This window comes from Petromyzon marinus, chromosome 2, assembly GCF_048934315.1.
Source record: "Petromyzon marinus isolate PM22_M1 ecotype Great Lakes invasive population chromosome 2, UKy_Petmar_22M1.pri1.0, whole genome shotgun sequence".
Classification (NCBI taxonomy): Eukaryota; Metazoa; Chordata; class Hyperoartia; order Petromyzontiformes; family Petromyzontidae; genus Petromyzon; species Petromyzon marinus.
Window position 1 is genome coordinate 25,022,955 of NC_133668.1, and position 20,091 is coordinate 25,043,045.

The 20,091-nt window shown below is 42.0% G+C and overlaps 1 protein-coding gene across 5 annotated transcripts; it reads left to right on the forward strand.

Annotated features, from left to right (window-relative positions):
- The first annotated feature begins 2,799 nt into the window (after window positions 1-2,799).
- On the forward strand, window positions 2,800-11,007 carry LOC116944674 (chromobox protein homolog 3-like). Of its 5 annotated transcripts, none has more exons than XM_032958441.2 (6): window positions 2,800-2,903; window positions 4,525-4,684; window positions 4,956-5,021; window positions 6,865-7,039; window positions 7,963-8,048; window positions 8,948-11,007. In XM_032958441.2, the coding sequence occupies exons 2-6, from the start codon at window positions 4,536-4,538 to the stop codon at window positions 9,069-9,071; spliced, it is 600 nt and encodes a 199-aa protein (XP_032814332.1). In that variant the 5' UTR covers window positions 2,800-2,903; window positions 4,525-4,535; the 3' UTR covers window positions 9,072-11,007. The 5 variants fall into 5 exon arrangements, with proteins under 5 accessions (XP_032814332.1, XP_075927820.1, XP_075927818.1 ...); XM_076071705.1 differs by lacking the exon at window positions 2,800-2,903 and adding an exon at window positions 2,987-3,613 and having other exon boundaries at window positions 6,868-7,039; XM_076071703.1 differs by lacking the exon at window positions 2,800-2,903 and adding an exon at window positions 2,988-3,613.
- Window positions 11,008-20,091: the final 9,084 nt, after the last annotated feature.

Consider the following 20,091-nt stretch of genomic DNA (forward strand, 5'->3'; position numbering starts at 1 on the left):
AGTCCCGGTGAGAAGCATAGCACCTTGGTTTGTAGGTATTCAGGACTAGTTTAAGAGCAACTAGCTGATGTTGTAGTTTGTTGAAATCACCCTGGAGCTTAGCAATCACGTCATCCGGAGAGCGGCCTGCAGTAATCAGCATCGCGTCATCTGCAAAACGATTTACCCTGGAATGATCCAGGTCAGTGCCCAAGTCATTGACATAAAGAGAGAACAAGAGGGGGCCGAGGATGGAACCCTGTGGAACCCCTTTTGTTATATTAACACTGTTTGACCTCCAACCATCTGTGAATACAGTTTGAGTGCGAGAAAAGAGGTATTTTTTACCATTTTACTGTGTTTTCGGAAAAACCGAGGCAACTTAGTTTACTAAGCAGGGTGTTGTGGTCTACTGTATAAAAAGCTTTGGACAGGTCAAGAAAAAGACAGGCACGGTACTGCTTATTATCAAGGCTACTGTAAATTTGATTCAGAGAGTCTAATGCAGCAGATGTGGTGCTGTATTTTTTTAGGAACCCAGATTGTTTTAGATGTAGTAGATTGTTGGTGCACAGGAAACTGCTAATTTGGTAGTTCAATAATTTTTCACAAATTTTCATCAATGGGGACAAAATTGAGATAGATCGGTAGTTATTGGGATCATCTTTAGGGCCCCCTTTGTGAAGTGGACGGACATAGGAATGTTTCCATTCTAGAGGAACTGATGCTTCTTTGATGGACAGGTTGAAAATATGGGCTATAGGTTTGTATATTAGGTGACCAACAGTTAGCAGAGCAAAGACGGGAAAACTGTCTGCCCCGGTAGAGGAGGACCCTTTGAGGTAGGAGAGTTGTTTCAGAACATTACTTTCGTGGACTGGCTGGAAACTAAATTCGTTTAATGTTTGGACAGGGGTGTAGGAATTTGCATGAGCAGGAGTGACTCCCAATACATTATCAAAAAGATTACCAGCTTCAGAAAAATGAAGGTTAAAATTGTCAACTATTTTTTGGGGATCTGAAAAATATTCCCCATTTCGGTTAAGCTCAAGGGGCAGATTGTCTGTTTTGGATGCCTTTTCGATACATTTGATTGTTTTCAAAAAAATCCTGGCATTTCCATGTGATTCCCGGAGAGTGGAGGAATAGTAGGCATTTTTTGCATGCCGTATTTTTTTTACGCATCTATTCCTTAAAGTCCTGTATTCTAGCCAGTCATTTACCAAATTACTTTTCTGAGCACATGCCCAAGCCTTGTCCCTAGTTTTCATGAGCTTTGTAATCAAAGGATCATACCATGGTGGGCAGTTGCCGTTAGTTTTAAATCTAACCAACGGAGCATGTTTGTTAATAATTTGGAGAAACGTGTACCTGAAAGTCTCCCAAGCCGTAGTCAGGTTGGGGATATCACAGACCTTGTCAATATCCGAGTGAAGCACATCATTAGTAAATGCCTGAGTGCTGAAGTGCCTCAAAGAGTGCTTCTCAACAATTTTAGGGGGGGCTTTGGGTCTGGCTGATGATCTCACCCCAAAAATGGAGTGATCACTAAGGTTATTACCCAGAACACCAGTCAGTGCGAAATTGTGAGGGGCATTTGTCAATAGGACGCTCAAGCAGAGTTGACTGTCCCGGATTTTTTAGGTTGGGTCTTGTGGGGACATTTATTAATTGAAACAGGTTAAATTCATCGGTAAAATTTGTGGCCACGGCCGGCGGGTTTAGCCAATTCCAATTTAGATCACCCACTAAAACTATTTCACCTTTAGGGAGGGGAATCTAAATTGTCTTATGGTTATATTCTTGGTTCTTTCGGTAAAGTCACGTAGAAGGGAAACAATAAAATAATAAAAATATAAAACAATAAAATTCTCACGACGTTTCGACTGCAACACAAGCAATCATCATCAGGTGTGAAAACCACAAAGTGTCTTATGGTTGTTATTGTTTGTCTTGCATCACACTGGGATTTTTGCACACAGCGTTGTAATACGGTGGTTTTTTTCTGGAATATTTCCTGGTTTATCCAGGATGTTTCTGTTGCGCGTCGTCGCTTTAAGATGTTCTGTGTTCATGTTTTGTTTGTTGCGGTTGCACCCGACTTAAGAGCCGCATGGCTCACAGGGCTGCACCTAATAAATTAAACTTGAAATATTATAATATATTGGGGGGGGGGGGGGATGTGTCCCCCCCAATATATATTATAATTACGGCCATGTCTCAAAGTGGCAAACACACCTAGCCTGGCACACGGATCGCCCGGGGGTGGACGTCAGCGCCACTTTTATAGGGGCGAGAATTGTGGAGGATTGGTGGTGGAGGGGACAACGATGGGGTGGGGGCATCTTCCTTTGTGCAAGCGTCCTTTAACATCGAGACAATGCGGGAGAGACGTGGACGTGCCAGAGGATGGAGAGCGCTGAACACAACGCGGATTGTCCACGCCCCCTCCCCCCACCCACCCGTCCCCCACACCCACCCGCCCCCCGTCCCCCACCCCCACCCGCCCCCCACCCCCCACACCCACCCCCCACCCCCACCCACCGCCCACCGCCCCCACCCCCACCCACCGCCCCCTCCCCACCCCCACACCCCCGCCCACCCCCGCCCCACCCCCCCGCCCCCCCCACCCACCGCCCCCTCCCCATCCACCCCCGCCCCACCGCCCCCACCCACCCCCCCGCCCCCCCCACCCACCCCCACCCCCCCCACCCTCCCCCCACACCCACCCCCCCGCCCCCCCCACCCACCGCCCCCTCCCCATCCACCCCCGCCCCCCACCCCCCGCCCCCCACCCCCCACCCCCTTCCCCCGCCCCCCCACCCCCCGCCCCCCGTCTTCTTCCGTCTTCCGAAAGAATCTTTTAAGCGTCGGCGCCCCGCGGATGAGGCCTACGCGAGTGACGCCTTCGGCCTTCGCGTGAAGTGAGTGGAAGCTTGGTTTAACGCGTAGCTTTTCGCGAGCGATATCGGTAGTTTATTTACGGGGGGTTAGGTCGCGTATTTACGGGAAATACGCGACATAACCCCCCACAAAAAGACCTATATTATGGGTGAGGGAAGCTTATAACAAGAACCTCTCTCCATTACCAATTTTTTTTATTGTTCTACATCTCAGCCGCATATATATTTTTTTAAACAATACCTCATTTGTGTTTTGTTTCCCCCCCCCCCCCCCGATGTGTTAAGTATATATTTCTAACGGAACTTAGACTTTCATTATGCAATTTTTCAGAGGGTTGGAGGTTTTTTTATATTATTACGACGCCACACGAACCACGACACGATCGTCCCCGCTCGGCGTGTTGGGCGGAGGAAGGATGGATTTAGTGATCGCGGTGCTAACTGAGGCACATATAATTCACACTGTTGCCGCAATTGTACCAAACGTCGCGGTAAATACTCATTGTGATTATAATAATGTCGGTACGCGCCGCCGATGTGCTGTTTTTAACCTGAAAAAACCCTCCACCCTCCCTCAGATACCATGGCGCAGCAGGGCTTGGCTCAGGCCTTGTGTGGGTTTATTTAATTTTTGTTGTTTGCCCAATGTCATGAGAAATGCATCCTCAAGTGAATGGTGCTTAAGGCTCGCACTGACCTCTGCCTTTCATCGTTCGCGATTAAAGAAAGAGGTGGGAAAACGAACGCTTTTGGTTATCGTACCTTTTCGGCAAAATTGGCCTTAACCCCATAACTGGCTGTGAACTTGCAAGGCAGCGTTTGTGATTATTGGCACGCTTGGTACACGCTCGTATGGAGGGCATTGTTCGATTGTGCCACACCACCCACCCCCGTAGGCCATCTTAAAGGCACCTTAAAATAAAGTCTTATTTTAAAATAAAGTCTTTTTTTAATAAAGTATTTTTTTTAAATAAAGTCTTTTTTTAAAATAGTCTTTTTTTAAAATAAAGTCTTATTTTAAGCGGCCACCGGGCCTTGGCAGCCCCCTGAAGAATCAAAATGGCATTGATCTTTGAAGAAATTCGTCATTTCTGAGGATAGGCCTACGTATGTATATTGTACAGTATGTCGAGCTTCTTTCGCACCGTCCGTAGCCAACCGTGCTTATCGGAGGTGCGAACACCAGGTGATTGTAAAAATGTGCTAATTGTAAAAAAAATAAACGTTGATTCGTTGTATTTTAAGGTTAAGTCCCTTGGCATCCCTTAGAATAATGGCATTTCCTACTACGCCTCGACTGATTTCCTTCCTCATGGACTGAGTCCACAGTATTCGGTCACTCTGCATCAGGAAGTTCCCACCGGAGCCAAGTACCTTATTCGTGATATCTGCTAAGTTAGCAGTAGCCTTGATCACTTCCATAAACAAGAGACGGGCCACAATGACTGTTTCAGGGATGTAACACAACATGGCATTTATTTATAGTTGTGCTGTAACGATTGCCAGTGGTGGCATGGCAGCACCGCGAGAAATGCCCCATGGTTTCGGGAGGCTTTTTTTTTGGTTATCCAGTCGTGCATCGTGGCTGACGATGGCGAACCGTTGCAAGCGTTGCTGATCTACCATGTGCATTCGCTGGCAGATCAACATAAAATGGGCAAGAGCAAAGGTGGACGGAAGAAGGCCGTCGCAGTGGCACCCGTGGACTCTCCTAAGAGTGACTTCATTGTCGAGAAGGTGCTGGACCGACGGGTGGTCAAAGGCCGCGTGGAATATCTGCTCAAGTGGAAGGGCTTCAACGAGTAAGTGGTCAGAGGAACGGGGGGGGGGGGAGCGGGGGGGGAGGTGGTGCATCACCAGTCAGCCCCAGTGCTGCCTTTGCCTGGCTGAGGCTTTCCATTGTCGTAATCGCTGCGTGCCGCCGTGTTTTTGTTGTGACGTTTATGATCGCACAGCTGGGCGCAGGTCCACGAAATCTCAGGGCGTCAATTGGCCAGCGACAAAACCCACGACGTGACAGTTGTACTAGATATGAGTTAACACGTTTTGTTGAATTGAACACGATTATTATAGGAGCTTTGGAAAAGAGACGATGGAAACGAATTCCAAAGTGGAGCAGTGCGAGAGACCTGCAGTGTGGTGAGTGCGAGTGTTGTTGTGACCTGCAAGTGTGGTGGTTGAACATGGTACAGATGAGATGAAACCGTCAGGCTGGTAGACAGGACTACTCAACATGGTGGAGGAGTCATAATAGATTTTTAGGTCAGATTGCACAAGTAAAATGTGTGTCATGAAACCTGCTTCACCTGACAAGGCCAGTGAATAAAGTTGTCACGTGAACAAACGTGCCAGATTATTACCTCTTCAGAACACTGGTGTTTTTGTGAGAATCTCACAACATTTAAAATTTGATTTGACATTTTACTGAGTTATAACCAGCAGCATCAGGCTTTTGCTAGAAATGTGAAAATGTGTGATGCCATCAATGTGCACCCACAAGAGATACTTAAGAGGTTCGTGTATTTGTGTAAATTATTTTTCTTTAGCTTCCAGTAAATTACGTTGATGTTCTTCTGGTGTTCATTTTTGCTATTTTTTTTTTACTGATCTGGCCAGTATTTAATTTATCATGTTCAACTAATCTGGTAAACTCCTGTTGTTCGTTTTGGAAGTTAATTCTTGGTACTGACTAAGATTTGTTTTATTTTGTGTACTGTGCCAGAATAAAATGAGACCAGGAGAACATCAAACACAATTAGTTGGCAGTGGCGGAACATGCTTGCCAACAAAGGACATTCAGTTGATTTAAATAAGGTTGATGTTCTTTACCGTTGTTATTGGCCAAGACTAATTAGACACCGTTAAAATAGAGAGAAATCAAATGAACTTCAACGAGTGCAGCTTGGAAGCACACAACATTAAGTAAACACATTACAACCTTGATAAAATGTATTTACATTGATACAACCACATTATTATTTTAAGATTACTACCCATTTAGTATTACCTATTTGTGTATGAGCTTATTTTGCACCGTACCTTGCCAACTATGCTAATCGGAGGTGTGGGGGAAGGGCGACAAACTAAACACACCTGCATATCAAATCTGGGAGTGAAGGAAATAAGTTATTTAAAAGTGATGTATAAGCATATCAATGTGTATATTATGTTAACACATCTCACTTGAATTATTTATTATAATCTAACCATTTAGTACGATTGATTCGCTATTGTCATCACGTAAATATTATTACCATATCTAACATTTGTTGCAAGCTAAAATAAATCTTCATGCGACTGCATTCAACTCTATCACTTGCCGACACTCTATGCTCCCTTGTGTATTACTCCATGACATCCCACCCCCTGGTTAAGGCCCAAGACTGGAGGACATTTTAATCATTCTCGCAAATGGCTGATGATGCCGGTTGCAACTCAGCTTAACGTCTTTCATGTTTATTAAATGTTGTGAGATTTCTCACCAACACACCGTTATGCTGAAGCAGTAATAAATTCCAACGTTTGTTCACATGCCAATTTCATGAATTTGCTGTTTCGGGTGGAGGAGTGTTCACGACACACATTTTGCTGACACAATCTGACCCACAAATCGGTTCTAGATCGTAATATTGGTCGCGGTAGCCTACACGTTTTAAATGGATGGAGGAAATAATTAGTGAAGTTCTGAGGAATAGTAACCTTAATATTTTGTGATAGAAGAGTGATCAGGACGTGACTGACTGCTGGTGAGCGGGTGATTGGCATGAATCAGTAAGTGCTGGATTATCAATCAACACGACAGCTTTCAAAATGAACTTTGTGAATAACAGAGACCTTAATATGCAATATTGTATAAACATTGCGCATGGCTAATTTTCGTTGTCATGTTTTAACTTATGGCATATTTTATTTAAATCTCAATGCAAAATGTTAACAAAATAGTAAATTGGTTCTGTTTTACTCTTTTTATTCCTCACAACAGCAGCAATGACAACACCTGGGAGCCTGAGGACAACCTGGAATGCCCGGAGCTGATCAATGTCTTTCTGGAAAAGCAGCGGCAAGCCAAAGAGCTGCTAATCCAAGCAGACCGAAACAAGGGAAAGAGAAAATCTGAAGATAAAGACAGTGATGACACAAAGAAGATAAAAACAGAAGTGAGTGGATGTAAATGTCAAGCTATATATATATTTTTAAAGCATTGTGAGTGACGAATACTTACCCCTAAATGTTTATCCAATCATATAACAAATGTTAAGAGTCTTTATTTAGACTGGAGGAATCTGATGATCTATACAGATATTTTTCACAGATGTCCAGGAATGTTCATCCATTCGCAGAACATCCTTGGGATGCGCTTGCCTATATATTCCAATCGCAGACTATAGTGGTTTTTCAATTGCCGCTGTTTTAGCTTGCCGTTGGTGAAGGCTGACACAATACTTTTTTTTGTAGTGTTAGTGGTCAGAGGTTATGTTTTGGGACGGTTGAACCTAAGACCACTTTCCTTGCCCCACATCTGCACGGACAATAGTCTTGGCCATGACCATAATATCTTCTTTGGTTCTTTCGGTGAAGTCACGTAGAATGGGAATAAAATAATAAAATAAAACAATAAAATTATCACGACGTTTCGCCCACAACACAAGAAGGCCACTTGTGTTGTGGCCGAAACGTCGTGAGAATTTTATTGTTTTATTTTATTATTTATTCTCATTCTACGTGACTTTACCGAAAGAACCAAAGAAGATGAATCCTTGCAGTCACGAAAGCTTTAAATCGAAACATGACCTTAATACTTTTAGGGTTTTGTATTTAAGTTACATTAATATACAATGGATAGGTATTTAAAGGGTATATGTATGTAGATATACAAGGGAAATTAATTTTTAGTTCTGGAAATGTTAATATAAATCCACACAATTTTAAGTATAAAAAGGAGCATCAGAAAATATAGCAATGACATGTAAAAACAGTGCTGTAATTGTGTTGTTAATGTTATGTGTGTATGTATGCTGCTGTACATCTCAGCATTGTGCTTAGCCGGCTGTGGGTGATTGTGTCTTTTCATTGCAACAAGCCGAAGGGCTTCGATCGTGGTCTGGAGCCAGAAAAGATTATTGGGGCCACAGACTCCTCAGGAGAGCTGAGATTCATGATTAAATGGTGAGTTGCTTTCCTACATCTTTAGATATGGCTGCAGTTTTTTTGTCGTACGTGTTATGTATATCGTTTGTTGTTCAATTTAAATTCACAGTTCCTATGATTATTGTTGTTACATTGTTTTTACAGCTTTATTTTGGTGATTCGAAAACATATGGTTAATATAAATTGTCTTGTGATTGTTGTTGTTGGCTTGCACCACATTGATTTTTGCACACAGCGTTTTAATACGTTTTTTTGTGTGGAATATTTGCTGGTTTATTCCGGGATGTTTCTGTTACGCGTTGTCGCTTTAAGATGTTCTGTGTTCAAATTTTGTTTGTTGCGGTTGCACCCGACTTAAGAGCCGCAGGCTCACAGGGCTATACCTAATAAATGAAACTTGAAACTTGAATCGGGGGCAACTACCCTGGGCCGCCCCGTGCTTCCATGTCACGGTGTCAAATGTGATACTTCCGGTTTTCTTTGAAGGCATCGAGGGGGGGGGGGCCCACAGAGTGTGATTTGTCCCAGGCCCTGCACCATGGCTGAGAATATTATTGTGTTATTTTATTTTATCAATTTATTATTTTATTCTCATTCTACGTGACTTTACCGAAAGAACCGAAGAAGATGAATCATTGCAGTCACGAAAGCTTTAAATCGAAACTTGGCCCTTTTTTGTCATGTTTGTACAATTAAGTGCATGGAACAGATGTGTTGCGTAAAAAAACATTCTACAATCATATTTGTATCTTAAGCAACCCACCAGAATATCGAACTATTATACGTTTACTAAATCGTAATGCCGAGCAAAAGTCAGACGATTGCATTGACGGCCGTTTTAAGTTTTGAATTGTGTCGTCGCGTAATCACCGTTATTGACCTGACCTTGCGCGTTATTTTTGTTTTGTCCACGACAGGAAGGGCTGTAACGATGCCGACTTGGTCCCAGCCCGGGAGGCCAATTTGAAGTGCCCCCAGGCAGTGATCGCTTTCTACGAGAAGCGGCTCACCTGGAGCGCGGCCGACAATGATAAAGCCTAGGGGGGCGGGGTGGGGGGGGGATGAGCGTTGTGACCTGTTGCGAGAGAGCCACCTTCTGTGTTGGCATCAAATTCCACCTTTCTTGTTTGATTCGCTCTTCGTTATTTGTTCTGTTATGAGCATTGCACTAAACTCCACCAACAAACGTGTAGTTTAGCCCTCAGGTGCTGTACGCAGAATTATTTAATGTGTTGCTTATGGTATCTTACTAGGTCATTCAATAATTCATACATTATACACTGGGAGAGATACAGCAAGTTGGTAGTCCACAAGCACGCACGACAAAATATGATGGCAGATGTTAATTTTACTGGGTCATTTCACTGGCCAGTGTTTACTATTTTGTGCACTCAGGAACGTTATTAAATACCTGACCACAATTAGTCTTGTTTGCTGTCATCCATTTTATATTACATTCCAAAAAAATAAATGCACTTTTATTGCAAAGAGTGTTTTTTGGAAGTTTAATATTTAATTCATTTCTTTGTTGTAAATGCAATTGTCTGCAGTGTTTGGGCAACTTAACAAAACTTTGGGTACTCAGGAACTGCATAAAAAATATATAGAATTCATATTTTGTTTAGTTTGTCAGCATCACATAATCAAACATATAATTGTTCATTTTATTCCTGAATCTTTTGAGCTGCATAATATAAATGTTACTGTTTTTATTGTAGAGCAATGGACAAAAGGGCATTGCTGGAAATAAAACATTCTCGATGAATTAATAACATACAAGTTGTGCAAGCGCAGAAAATCTTTTAACATTTAAAATAGGAAACATGCAAACTGTTGCAAATAGTTTTAAAAGGAATACAGATTTACAAGCAGGTAGGGTAAACTCATTTAAAATGTGTGTAAAATATTCTTGGCAATGTGACAAAACATTTAATGATAATACGACTTGGGGGTAGGTTTGTACAGTAATAACCCGGTTTACATCTGGGATGCATCCCCGAGAGGTGCGACGACGAAAATCACAAGCGATTTTCAGTGCAGGAGGTGGAGGCAAAGGCTGAAGAGATCGATCAAGATAAGAGATGGATGATGATGATGCTGTCACGTGATGTAAATGCGGGTTGAGGCAACGCAAACCCATGTAGCGGTGTTAACAACGTAACGACTTATTCGTTCTTTCGCTAAAGTCGCGTAGATAGAAAAATAATAAATATGAAGTGAAATAAAATTGAATACAAAACTAATGTAGGCTGTGGCTTGGTTCTAATCGGAGCGAGTGTACTTGGCAGTCTATTATGTAGACTAGCAATGGTTATTAAGTTGGGTGAATGTACTGGCAGTCTATAATGTAGACTGTAGCCTGGTTCTTAACCTCGGTGAGTGTACTGGCAGTCTATAATGTAGACTTATTCTGGTACTTTCGGTAATAAAAAAATGAATGAAAATCTTTAATTTTTTATTACCGAAAACCAGAATAAGTCTAGCGCTGGTTCAGTTTAACCATTGCTGCAGTCTACATTATAGGCTGCCAGGACACTCCGATTAGAACCAAGCTCCAGTCTACATGAGTGTTTTCTTTAATTTTATTTTGATTCACTTTTAAGATTTTTTTTCTATCTACCAAATGAACCAAGAATATGAATTCCTGCAGTCACAAAAGTAACGATGCAAAAGGGGGAGATGTAAATCAAGGTATTGCTGTATATACGATACAAAAACATGAGCCATATACTGTTAAGAGCGTACAATGAAGGTCCGGTGTTGACTTGAAAAGTTCTGGGATCTGTGGAAGAGGTGAGGCGCCTTTCTCGCTGTGCGTTACCGTCTAATGTAATGTACTTGACCAAGTGGAAAATACTACGTTTTGGTTTATTCTATTCAAATCAATTTTATTGCATATGATGTATTGATTAAAAAAAAACATTTTCTCTGTGTTTTGAAAAGAATTTTCGATGCTAAATAAAAGCATCTTTTCACACTTGTGCCTGGTCCAAGTATATGTTGTACTGATGCATGCAACTCAACATATGAGTACAGCTTTACCTTGCTTCTTTGTGGGTTCGGTTGGTGCAATTTCGCGCTGTATAATGTTGCCCCTTTCCACCCAAAATGCGCTATTGCATGTGATGTGAATTTTCTCTGCATCCGGATATGCGATCGGACGTGGTACAACATTGTACCGTTTACGCGACTTTGTAAGCATCCGTCTCGTGCGATTTCACTTTGTGCAGCCTTTTTTTTCTTCGGAACGCACCTCCGATCAGCACGGTTGGCTGTGTATGGTGCGAAAGAAGTTATACACATACAACTGCATGAAGCCGGGGAAACCTGTATATCACAATGATGCACTTTAAAGCATTTTCAAAGAACCAGCTCTGCATTTCAGATATAACCCACCTCTGATAGTATTTCACTGCGAGTGTTTATGACTGCATTTTTCCTGCTCTTGATGGGTCGATATTCTCCATCCCCCCCGCTTATTCATGTCCAGGGGCCATCTCCACGCCTAACGTCGCAGATCTTCGCTTCCCGGTTTTCTCACTTTGAACCGCCTCAAGGGCTTACCTCCCACGTCTGCGCCCTGGTCTTGCCGCAATCGTCTCCCCTTTTGCGAGTTTTCTCTCTCGCACGGTGTGTGGCTTGGCCATTTTGGGTCGGTACCATTCTTGCATTAATCCGACATCTCCATTGCTGACCAGACACGGGTCTTGTCATCCTCGAGATCCATCTCGCCATCCTTATAGAGTCCTACATTTGCACTGTCATTGAAATCATTGAATCGCTGAAGGGGGAGGGTAACAATGTACATGCCCAGAAGCAGTGGCGTTGCGTGTTTTGCATAGATAGGCCTCTGAAAGGAATTAAGTTGTGGCCTGTCCCAAAGTCGTCCCTCTTGGTGGCCCCAAGCGCTTTGGGCTCCCACCGACCCTTGGCTTGGCCTCCGCACTGGGCAGCCACGTCACTTGCCTGGAGATGTTGGCCTTGACAAGAGCGGCAATTGTTTTAACAACTGTATTAAACCGTCGGACATTTGTACGTACAATTTCCTGCTCAAGCCTACGATGACCTTCCCCCACCGCACCTCCGACTAGCACGGTTGGCTATGTAAGACAGTGATATGGTGACGACTTGGGGAATCCTTAATTCAACAGTGGAGAGATGGTTTATGGTAATTTACAATTGCGTACAAATACAACACGCACAATACACCTGCCATCTTTGTATGTGTACACACGTGTTTTTCACTAAGTATAGCTGTATATGCACAAGTGTATATTGTGTTGAAAAGTACATCAATTAATGCATACTTTAGATGGCGGTCTAGGTGATGTCATCCCCATAAACGGAGTGTATGTGAAACGTGTTTAAGATAAATTCACACGTTGATTTAAAATAAATATGTTGGCAAGGTAAGATACAAGGTGGAGAACAGGTTTTTTTTTGCCAATGTGGAATTTGAGGTAAAACAGGTTTTCGTTTATATCCCGAAGTGTAAAGGTTAATATATATAATTAACTGCACACCAGTTTCTTTATATTCAGAGTTGTGGGGAAAAGCCAGAGATGAGTGGCAAGGCAGCCAATCAGAATTTGCACGACCAACGTTGGCCCTGAACTGCTATGATTATCCACCTTCCACGTGGCCATGGAGGAAACCCACGTGTACGAACGAGGAGTGGGGGCAGTGCCGGATCATCATCGTAAAAGTAGCAAATGCTACGGGACCCGCACTAAATGCTTTCAAGCTATCAATTCCGGTTCAGAGATTCTGCGCTTGCTCTATTACTATAGTACTATACCGCCTTCAACTTTTTTGAACGACTGGGTGTTCAAGGTTAGCGATTTGTCGTATTATCTGGCTGTATAGCAAATGAAAAAATACAATTACTTTACAGTGCAAGTTTTAAAAAATGATGGTGTTTTAATATATATTTTTTAATTTCGAGCTTAATCCGGCACTTGTGAGGGTTGGGTCAACACTCGATTCCACGCACAAGGAACAGATGATGATGATGGGAGTCCACATTTGTTGCTGGGAAGCAAGGGCATGGCACCTTGACGCCCACCGTGGGTTTGACAACATCTGCGTGCGGTGAATCACTAACCCCTCCGCAGCCACCGCCCGGAGAGAGAGGCGATTGGCAACAAATCGATTTCAGTCGGCTTTGAATGGCAATGCGCTGCTGCGCTCAATCGCGTCGTTTCCTTTGCAAGTTGCAGTCGCCCTGATGCTAAACGTGACGTGCACACACCTATACCACTCATTGGTTCTTTCGGTAAAGTCACGTATGTAGGAATAACGTAAATATTTTAAATAAATCACAAATAAGATTAAAATAAATCACGACGTTTCGAACGCAACACAAGCGTTCATCATCAGGCGGATATGGGGCAAAACGCATAGCGAGGGAACACGCAGAGGGACATCACACACAGAGCACACAGAGGGACATCACACACAGAAGGACATCACACACAGAGGGACATCACACACAGGACATCACACACAGAGAGACATCACACACAGAGAAACATCACACACAGAGGGACATCACACAGAGAGACATCACACACTGAGCAGACAGAAGGACATCACACACAGAGGGACATCACACACACAGAGACATCACACACAGAGGGACATCACACACAGAGAAACATCACACACAGAGAGAGACATCACACACAGAGAGACATCACACACAGAGAGAGACATCACACACAGAAGGACATCACACACAGAGAGACATCACACACAGAGGGACATCACACAGAAGGACATCACACACAGAGGGACATCACACACAGGACATCACACACAGAGGGACATCACACACAGAGAAACATCACACAGAAACATCACACACAGAGGGACATCACACACAGAGACATCACACACAGAGAAACATCACACACAGAGGGACATCACACAGAGGGACATCACACACAGAGAGACATCACACACAGAGAGACATCACACATAGAGGGACATCACACAGAGAAACATCACACACAGAGGGACATCACACAGAGAGACATCACACACAGAGGGACATCACACACAGATGGACATCACACACAGAGAGAGGCATCACACACAGAGGGAGACATCACACAGAGAGAGACATCACACACAGAGAGAGACATCACACACAGAGGGACATCACACACACACACAGAGACATCACACAGAGAAAGAGACATCACACACACAGAGAGACATCACACACAGAGAGAGACATCACACAGAGAGGGACATCACACAGAGAGAGAGACATCACACACAGAGAGAGACATCACACAGAGAGAGAGACATCACACACACAAAGACATCACACACAGAGAGAGACATCACACACAGAGAGAGACATCACACACACACAGAGACATCACACACACACAGAGGGAGACATCAAACACAGAGAGGGACATCACACACAGAGAGAGACATCACACACAGAGAGACATCACACATAGAGAGAGACATCACACAGAGAGAGAGACATCACACAGAGAGAGACATCACACACAGAGAGAGACATCACACACAGAGAGAGACATCACACACAGAGAGAGACATCACACACAGAGAGAGACATCACACACAGAGAGAGAGACATCACACAGTGCACACAGAGAGACATCACACACACAGACATCACACACAGAGAGAGACATCACACACAGAGAGACATCACACACACAGAGAGACATCACACACACAGAGAGACATCACACACACAGAGAGACATCACACAGTGCACACAGAGAGACATCACACACAGAGGGACATCACACAGTGCACACAGAGGGACATCACACACAGAGAGAGACATCACACACAGAGAGACATCACACACAAAGAGACATCACACACAGAGAGAGGCATCACACACACAGACATCACACACTGAGAGAGACATCACACACACAGAGGGACATCACACACAGAGAGACATCACACAGAGAGAGACATCACACACAGAGTGCACACACAGAGAGACATCACACACAGAGAGAGACATCACACAGAGTGCACACAGAGAACGGCAAACTGCACGGAGGCAAACACAGCAAGAAGATGGGAGAGGCCAACTCAACAAACCTTGGAAACTTAACGCGATCCAAACCAGTCGGCACTAACCTGGTCGACCACGTATTTCAAAAGACTGCTCAATTGTGTGTTCGTCTTTTTATTTTAATTGTATTTGTAATTCATTTAAATTGTATTTTATTTCTACATACGTGCACACACCTGTTCGTCACGCAATCGACCACTGCTGGCCCCATTACTGTGGTCCGATCAGCACTTTTGGCTCCGTACGCGTGCCACACTGAAGGTCAACACACACACACAATGTACAAAACCCGTCCACCGGAGGTTCGGAACGCTGTGCATCGAGCAACTCCTCTGACGACCCCGAATGGGTTTCCAAAATCGACACGGTTACATTCAGCCGGTTGCTTCTCTCGAACACGACGCAAAAGCATTGGCTTGACTGCCAACATTCCTCTGATGCTGTCAGTGTGACACGGAGAGCCCTGTACCCCCCACCATCAGTACCGGATTAAGCTCGTGCCGGGGCCTGTAGCATATGTTATAAGGGGCCCTAAATAAAATTAAAAATAAAAACACGTAAATATTAAAACACAATTTTTTTTCATTCTAGATTTGAAGTTTTCGTGACTGCAAAGGATCCATATTCTTTGGTTCTTTCGGTGAAGTCACGTAGTTGGGAAAAATAATAAAAAATAAAATAAATAAATGTATTTTATTTTTTCTTAAAATGCAATTACTTTACTATGCAAGTAAAACAATTTCTCTGGTTCTTTCGGTAAAGTCACGTAAAAAAAGCACGTTTTATTAATTATTTTTTTCATTTGCTATGCAGCTAGATAATACGACAAATCGCTAACCTTAAACACCCAGTCGTTCGTAAAGTTGAAGGTGGTCTAGTACTATAGTAACAGAGCAAGCGCAGAATTCATAGCTTGAAAGCATTAGCGCGGGGCCCTTAAAAGTGTGGGGCCCGTAGCTACATGTGTAGGTACTTTTGCTACTTGGATAATCCGGCACTGCCCACCAAAGTTTTACTTTAAGTGACATTGAGACTGTACCCACCTTGACGGTTTGTTTGGGGAACAATATCTGTTTGTAAAAAAATTAGTCAAAGAGCAATTCCAGATTTTCATCAAAAGTTTTAAAGGCACTGCGGTGTATAGGTACAATATCTAAATACAACAATATATAACATGCAACGTGTCGGGTAAGCAAGACGCAGCCCCTCGTTTTAGGCATTGATCCTTATAATTATATTCATAACGTGATTAATAATTTAGTACATTAAGTATTAGGGCGATTTTTTATTTAAAGCTTTCGTGACTGCAGTAATTCATATTCTTAGCTCTTTCGGTAAAGTCACATTGAAGGGAAACAATAAAATAATAATATATATAAAACAATAAAAATTCTCACGACGTTTCGACCTGATGATGACCGTTTGCGTTATGGTCGAAACGTCGTAAGAATTTTTATTGTTTTATATATATTTTATTATTTTATTGTTTCCCTTCAACGTGATTTTACCGAAAGAGCTAAGAATATTAGGGCGATTGTTATGGACTATCGTGCCTTCTCACAGGTGCCGTTTCATAAGTCTGCAGTACGCTCGCAGTCGGGACAAATGTTGTTACTTTTGATAACAAATTGAGTAATTTGCAGATAATTTTCAAATTTTCCAAAAGTATGTTGAACTTCTTTCGCACCGGACGTAGACGACCGTGCTAGTCCGAGGTGTGGGGGAAAGACAACAAACTAAACACAAAAAGCAGTTCTAAAGAAATGGCCTACTCTTGTGAATTACGTTACAGGATCCGCAGTAACGCGGACGGTGTGTATTTGTACAGTTGATATTGTACACACACACACAGTATTAATAACCAGGGAAGCCTGCCAGATCAATACTACAAACCTCGCAAAACGTGGCGAACGCACTATCGCTGGGCCATATCACGGTTCTGGGCAGACAGTCCATGTGCAATGGAGGACCATTTCCCAAGACGTCACGTTATATATTTTTTTTCTTTGAGAAATGTTGACGTAAAGCTTTCGTGACTGCAGGAATTCATATTCTTTGGGGTCTTTCGGTAAAGTCAAGGAAATAGGTTCAAAGAAAAGAACAAAAAAACTACGACGTTTCGATCGCAACACAAGCGGTCGTCTTCAGGAAAAGGGGGGTTAGCTTCCAATGCAAACTGTTTATCAGGTGTTAATAAAAAATTAAAGCTTTCGTGACTGCGTAATAGATTAGAATGTTAATGAGAGATTGGTATGTTAATGAGAGATTGGCATGTCACTGATAGATTAGTATGTTAATGAGAGATTAGTATATTAACGAGAGATTAGCATGTTAATTATTGATTAGAATGTTAATGAGAGATTAGCATGTTAAAGAGAGATTAGAATGTTAATGTGCGTACTCATTGGTGACTTTACCGAAAAAACCGATGAGTAGTGTTTATCAGGTGTTTGAAATGGGCGTAGCCCAAATGTCAGCAGCCAATGAAAATGTAAGTGGTGGGCAGCCAACCTGAAGGTGGTTGGTTTTCTACCAATCAAAGGGCTGCCAGGTGAAAATTAGCATGTTAATGAGAGATTAGCATGTTAATGAGAGATTCGCATGTTAATGAGAGATTAGTATGTTAATAATAGATTAGTATGTTAATGTGATATTAGTATGTTAATGAGGGATTAGCATATTAATGAGAGATTAGTATGTTAATGAGAGATCAGCATGTTAATGATAGATTAGTATGTTAATGAGAGATTAGTATGTTAATGAGAGATTAGCATGTCAATGAGAGATTAGTATGTTAATGAGAGATTGGTATGTTAATGATAGATTAGTATGTCAATGATAGATTGGTAAGTTAATGAGATATTAGCATGTTAATGAGAGATTAGCATGTTAATAAGAGATTGCTATGTTAATGAGAGATTGGCGTGTTAATGAGAGATTAGTATGTTAATGCGAGATTAGTATGTTAATGAGAGATTGGTATGTTAATGATAGATTAGTATGTTAATGAGATATTAGCATATTAATGAGAGATTAGTATGTTAATGAGAGATTAGCATATTAATGAAAGATTAGTATGTTAATGACAGATTGGTATGTTAATGATAGATTAGTATGTTAATGAGAGATTAGCATGTTAATAAGAGATTGATATGTTAATGAGAGATGGGCATATTAATGATAGATTAGTATGTTAATGAGAGATTAGCATATTAATGATAGATTAGTATGTTAATGAGAGATTGGTATGTTAATGATAGATTAGAATGTTAATGAGAGATTGGTATGTTAATGAGAGATTGGCATGTCACTGATAGATTAGTATGTTAATGAGAGATTAGCATGTTAATGATAGATTAGAATATTAATGATAGATTAGTATGTTAATGATAGATTAGTATGTTAATGATAGATTAGAATGTTAACGAGAGATTGGTATGTTAATGAGATATTGGCATGTCACTGATAGATTAGTATGTTAATGAGAGATTAGTATGTTTACGAGAGATTAGCATGTTAATTATTGATTAGAATGTTAATGAGAGATTAGCATGTTAAAGAGAGATTAGAATGTTAATGTGAGATCGCAGAGCCGCAACCAAGCGGTCGGCGTGCGAAGTGACTGTACGATTGTGAACCCCGTGAAAGCGCAAGTTTGAAATGGGCGTAAAGCACAACTAGCATGGGAAGGTGGTAGCATGGGAAGATCATAGCCAATTATGACTTAAACTGGTTGATAACGTCCTTCCAATTCACACGAGCACGGCCACTTGCGTTGCAGCTCTGCGATCTGCCATAAACATGCTAATCTATTATTAACATGCTAATATTTTTATTAACATACTAATCTCTCATTAACATGCTAATCTCTCATTAACATGCTAATCTCTCATTAACATGCTAATTTTCACCTGGCAGCGCTTTGATTGGTGGAAAACCAACCACCTTCAGGTTGGCTGCCCACCGCTTACGTTTTCATTGGCTGCTGACATTTGGGCTACGCCCATTTCAAACCCCTTATAAGCAGTTTGCATTGGAAACTAACCCCCCTTTTCCTGAAGACAACCGCTTGTGTTGCGATCGAAACGTCGTAGTTTAATTTTATTTATTATTTGAAACCTATCTATGTGACTTGACCGAAAGACCCAAAAATATGACTTCCAGCAGTCACGAAAGCTTTATGTCAAGATTTAGGTTCAAATTAATGAAAATAAAACAACAACAAAAACTACGTTTTTTTTTATTAATTTGAACCTATCTACGTGACTTTACCGAAAGACTCAAAGAGTGAGTTGTGTTATTAACAGACTAGGTTGTTCGAGGATAGGCGCCCCCAACAGACTGCTCAAGTAAATCCTTACGATCCACTCGCACAGCCTTCATCTAACAGTGGATTTAAGCACCAACAAAACTACAGTACTAATGTAATGAGAACCGTGTGTATATGTCCATACGTAATAGATATGTGTGTGTAGTGCACGTGTGTTTCACCGTCAAAGGTATTGTTGAAAAGTATTATTGTAGAGTACTGTAAAAAAAGAACGCGAACGGCTTTGCTTTACTTGAGGACTTTAAATAAGTCGAATAAGAGGCGGTTTTCACTTAAAACTTTCACTCTACGTAACCTTTTTTTGACGATCCCGCGATGTGACGTTAATGCGAATGAATGAAAATGTATTTAATCTTTAGTTGTGATATCTACATTCACTTCTAAGAGGTATGACTTATTAATCACTGAAACAACTGTTTGCTCGCGGTCACGTGACGCACTTCAACCAATCCGTGCCGCGTTAATCATACAGTGACAGAATGACAGACCTGGGTGTTTATATATTTGTGTTGAGTTTGTGTTATTTGTGCTTGTGCACCACTTCCAATGCAGTATCACAATGTTTTGTTATCCAAGTAGAAGTATGTTAGTCCCTGTTCTCTGCTCTGAAGATTGAATAGCCCAAAACCCTAGCGTATTGTTATTTTCTGCTG

Bases quoted from the DNA above. Each gene is read 5' to 3' on its own strand.
- LOC116944674 (XM_076071703.1), top strand. From the start codon at position 3,556: ATGGTGCTTAAGGCTCGCACTGACCTCTGCCTTTCATCGTTCGCGATT. The intron at 5,022-6,864 runs GTGAGTGCGAGT...TCCTCACAACAG, and splicing joins TGCGAGAGACCTGCAGTGTG to CAGCAATGACAACACCTGGG. The intron at 8,049-8,947 runs GTGAGTTGCTTT...TGTCCACGACAG, and splicing joins CTGAGATTCATGATTAAATG to GAAGGGCTGTAACGATGCCG.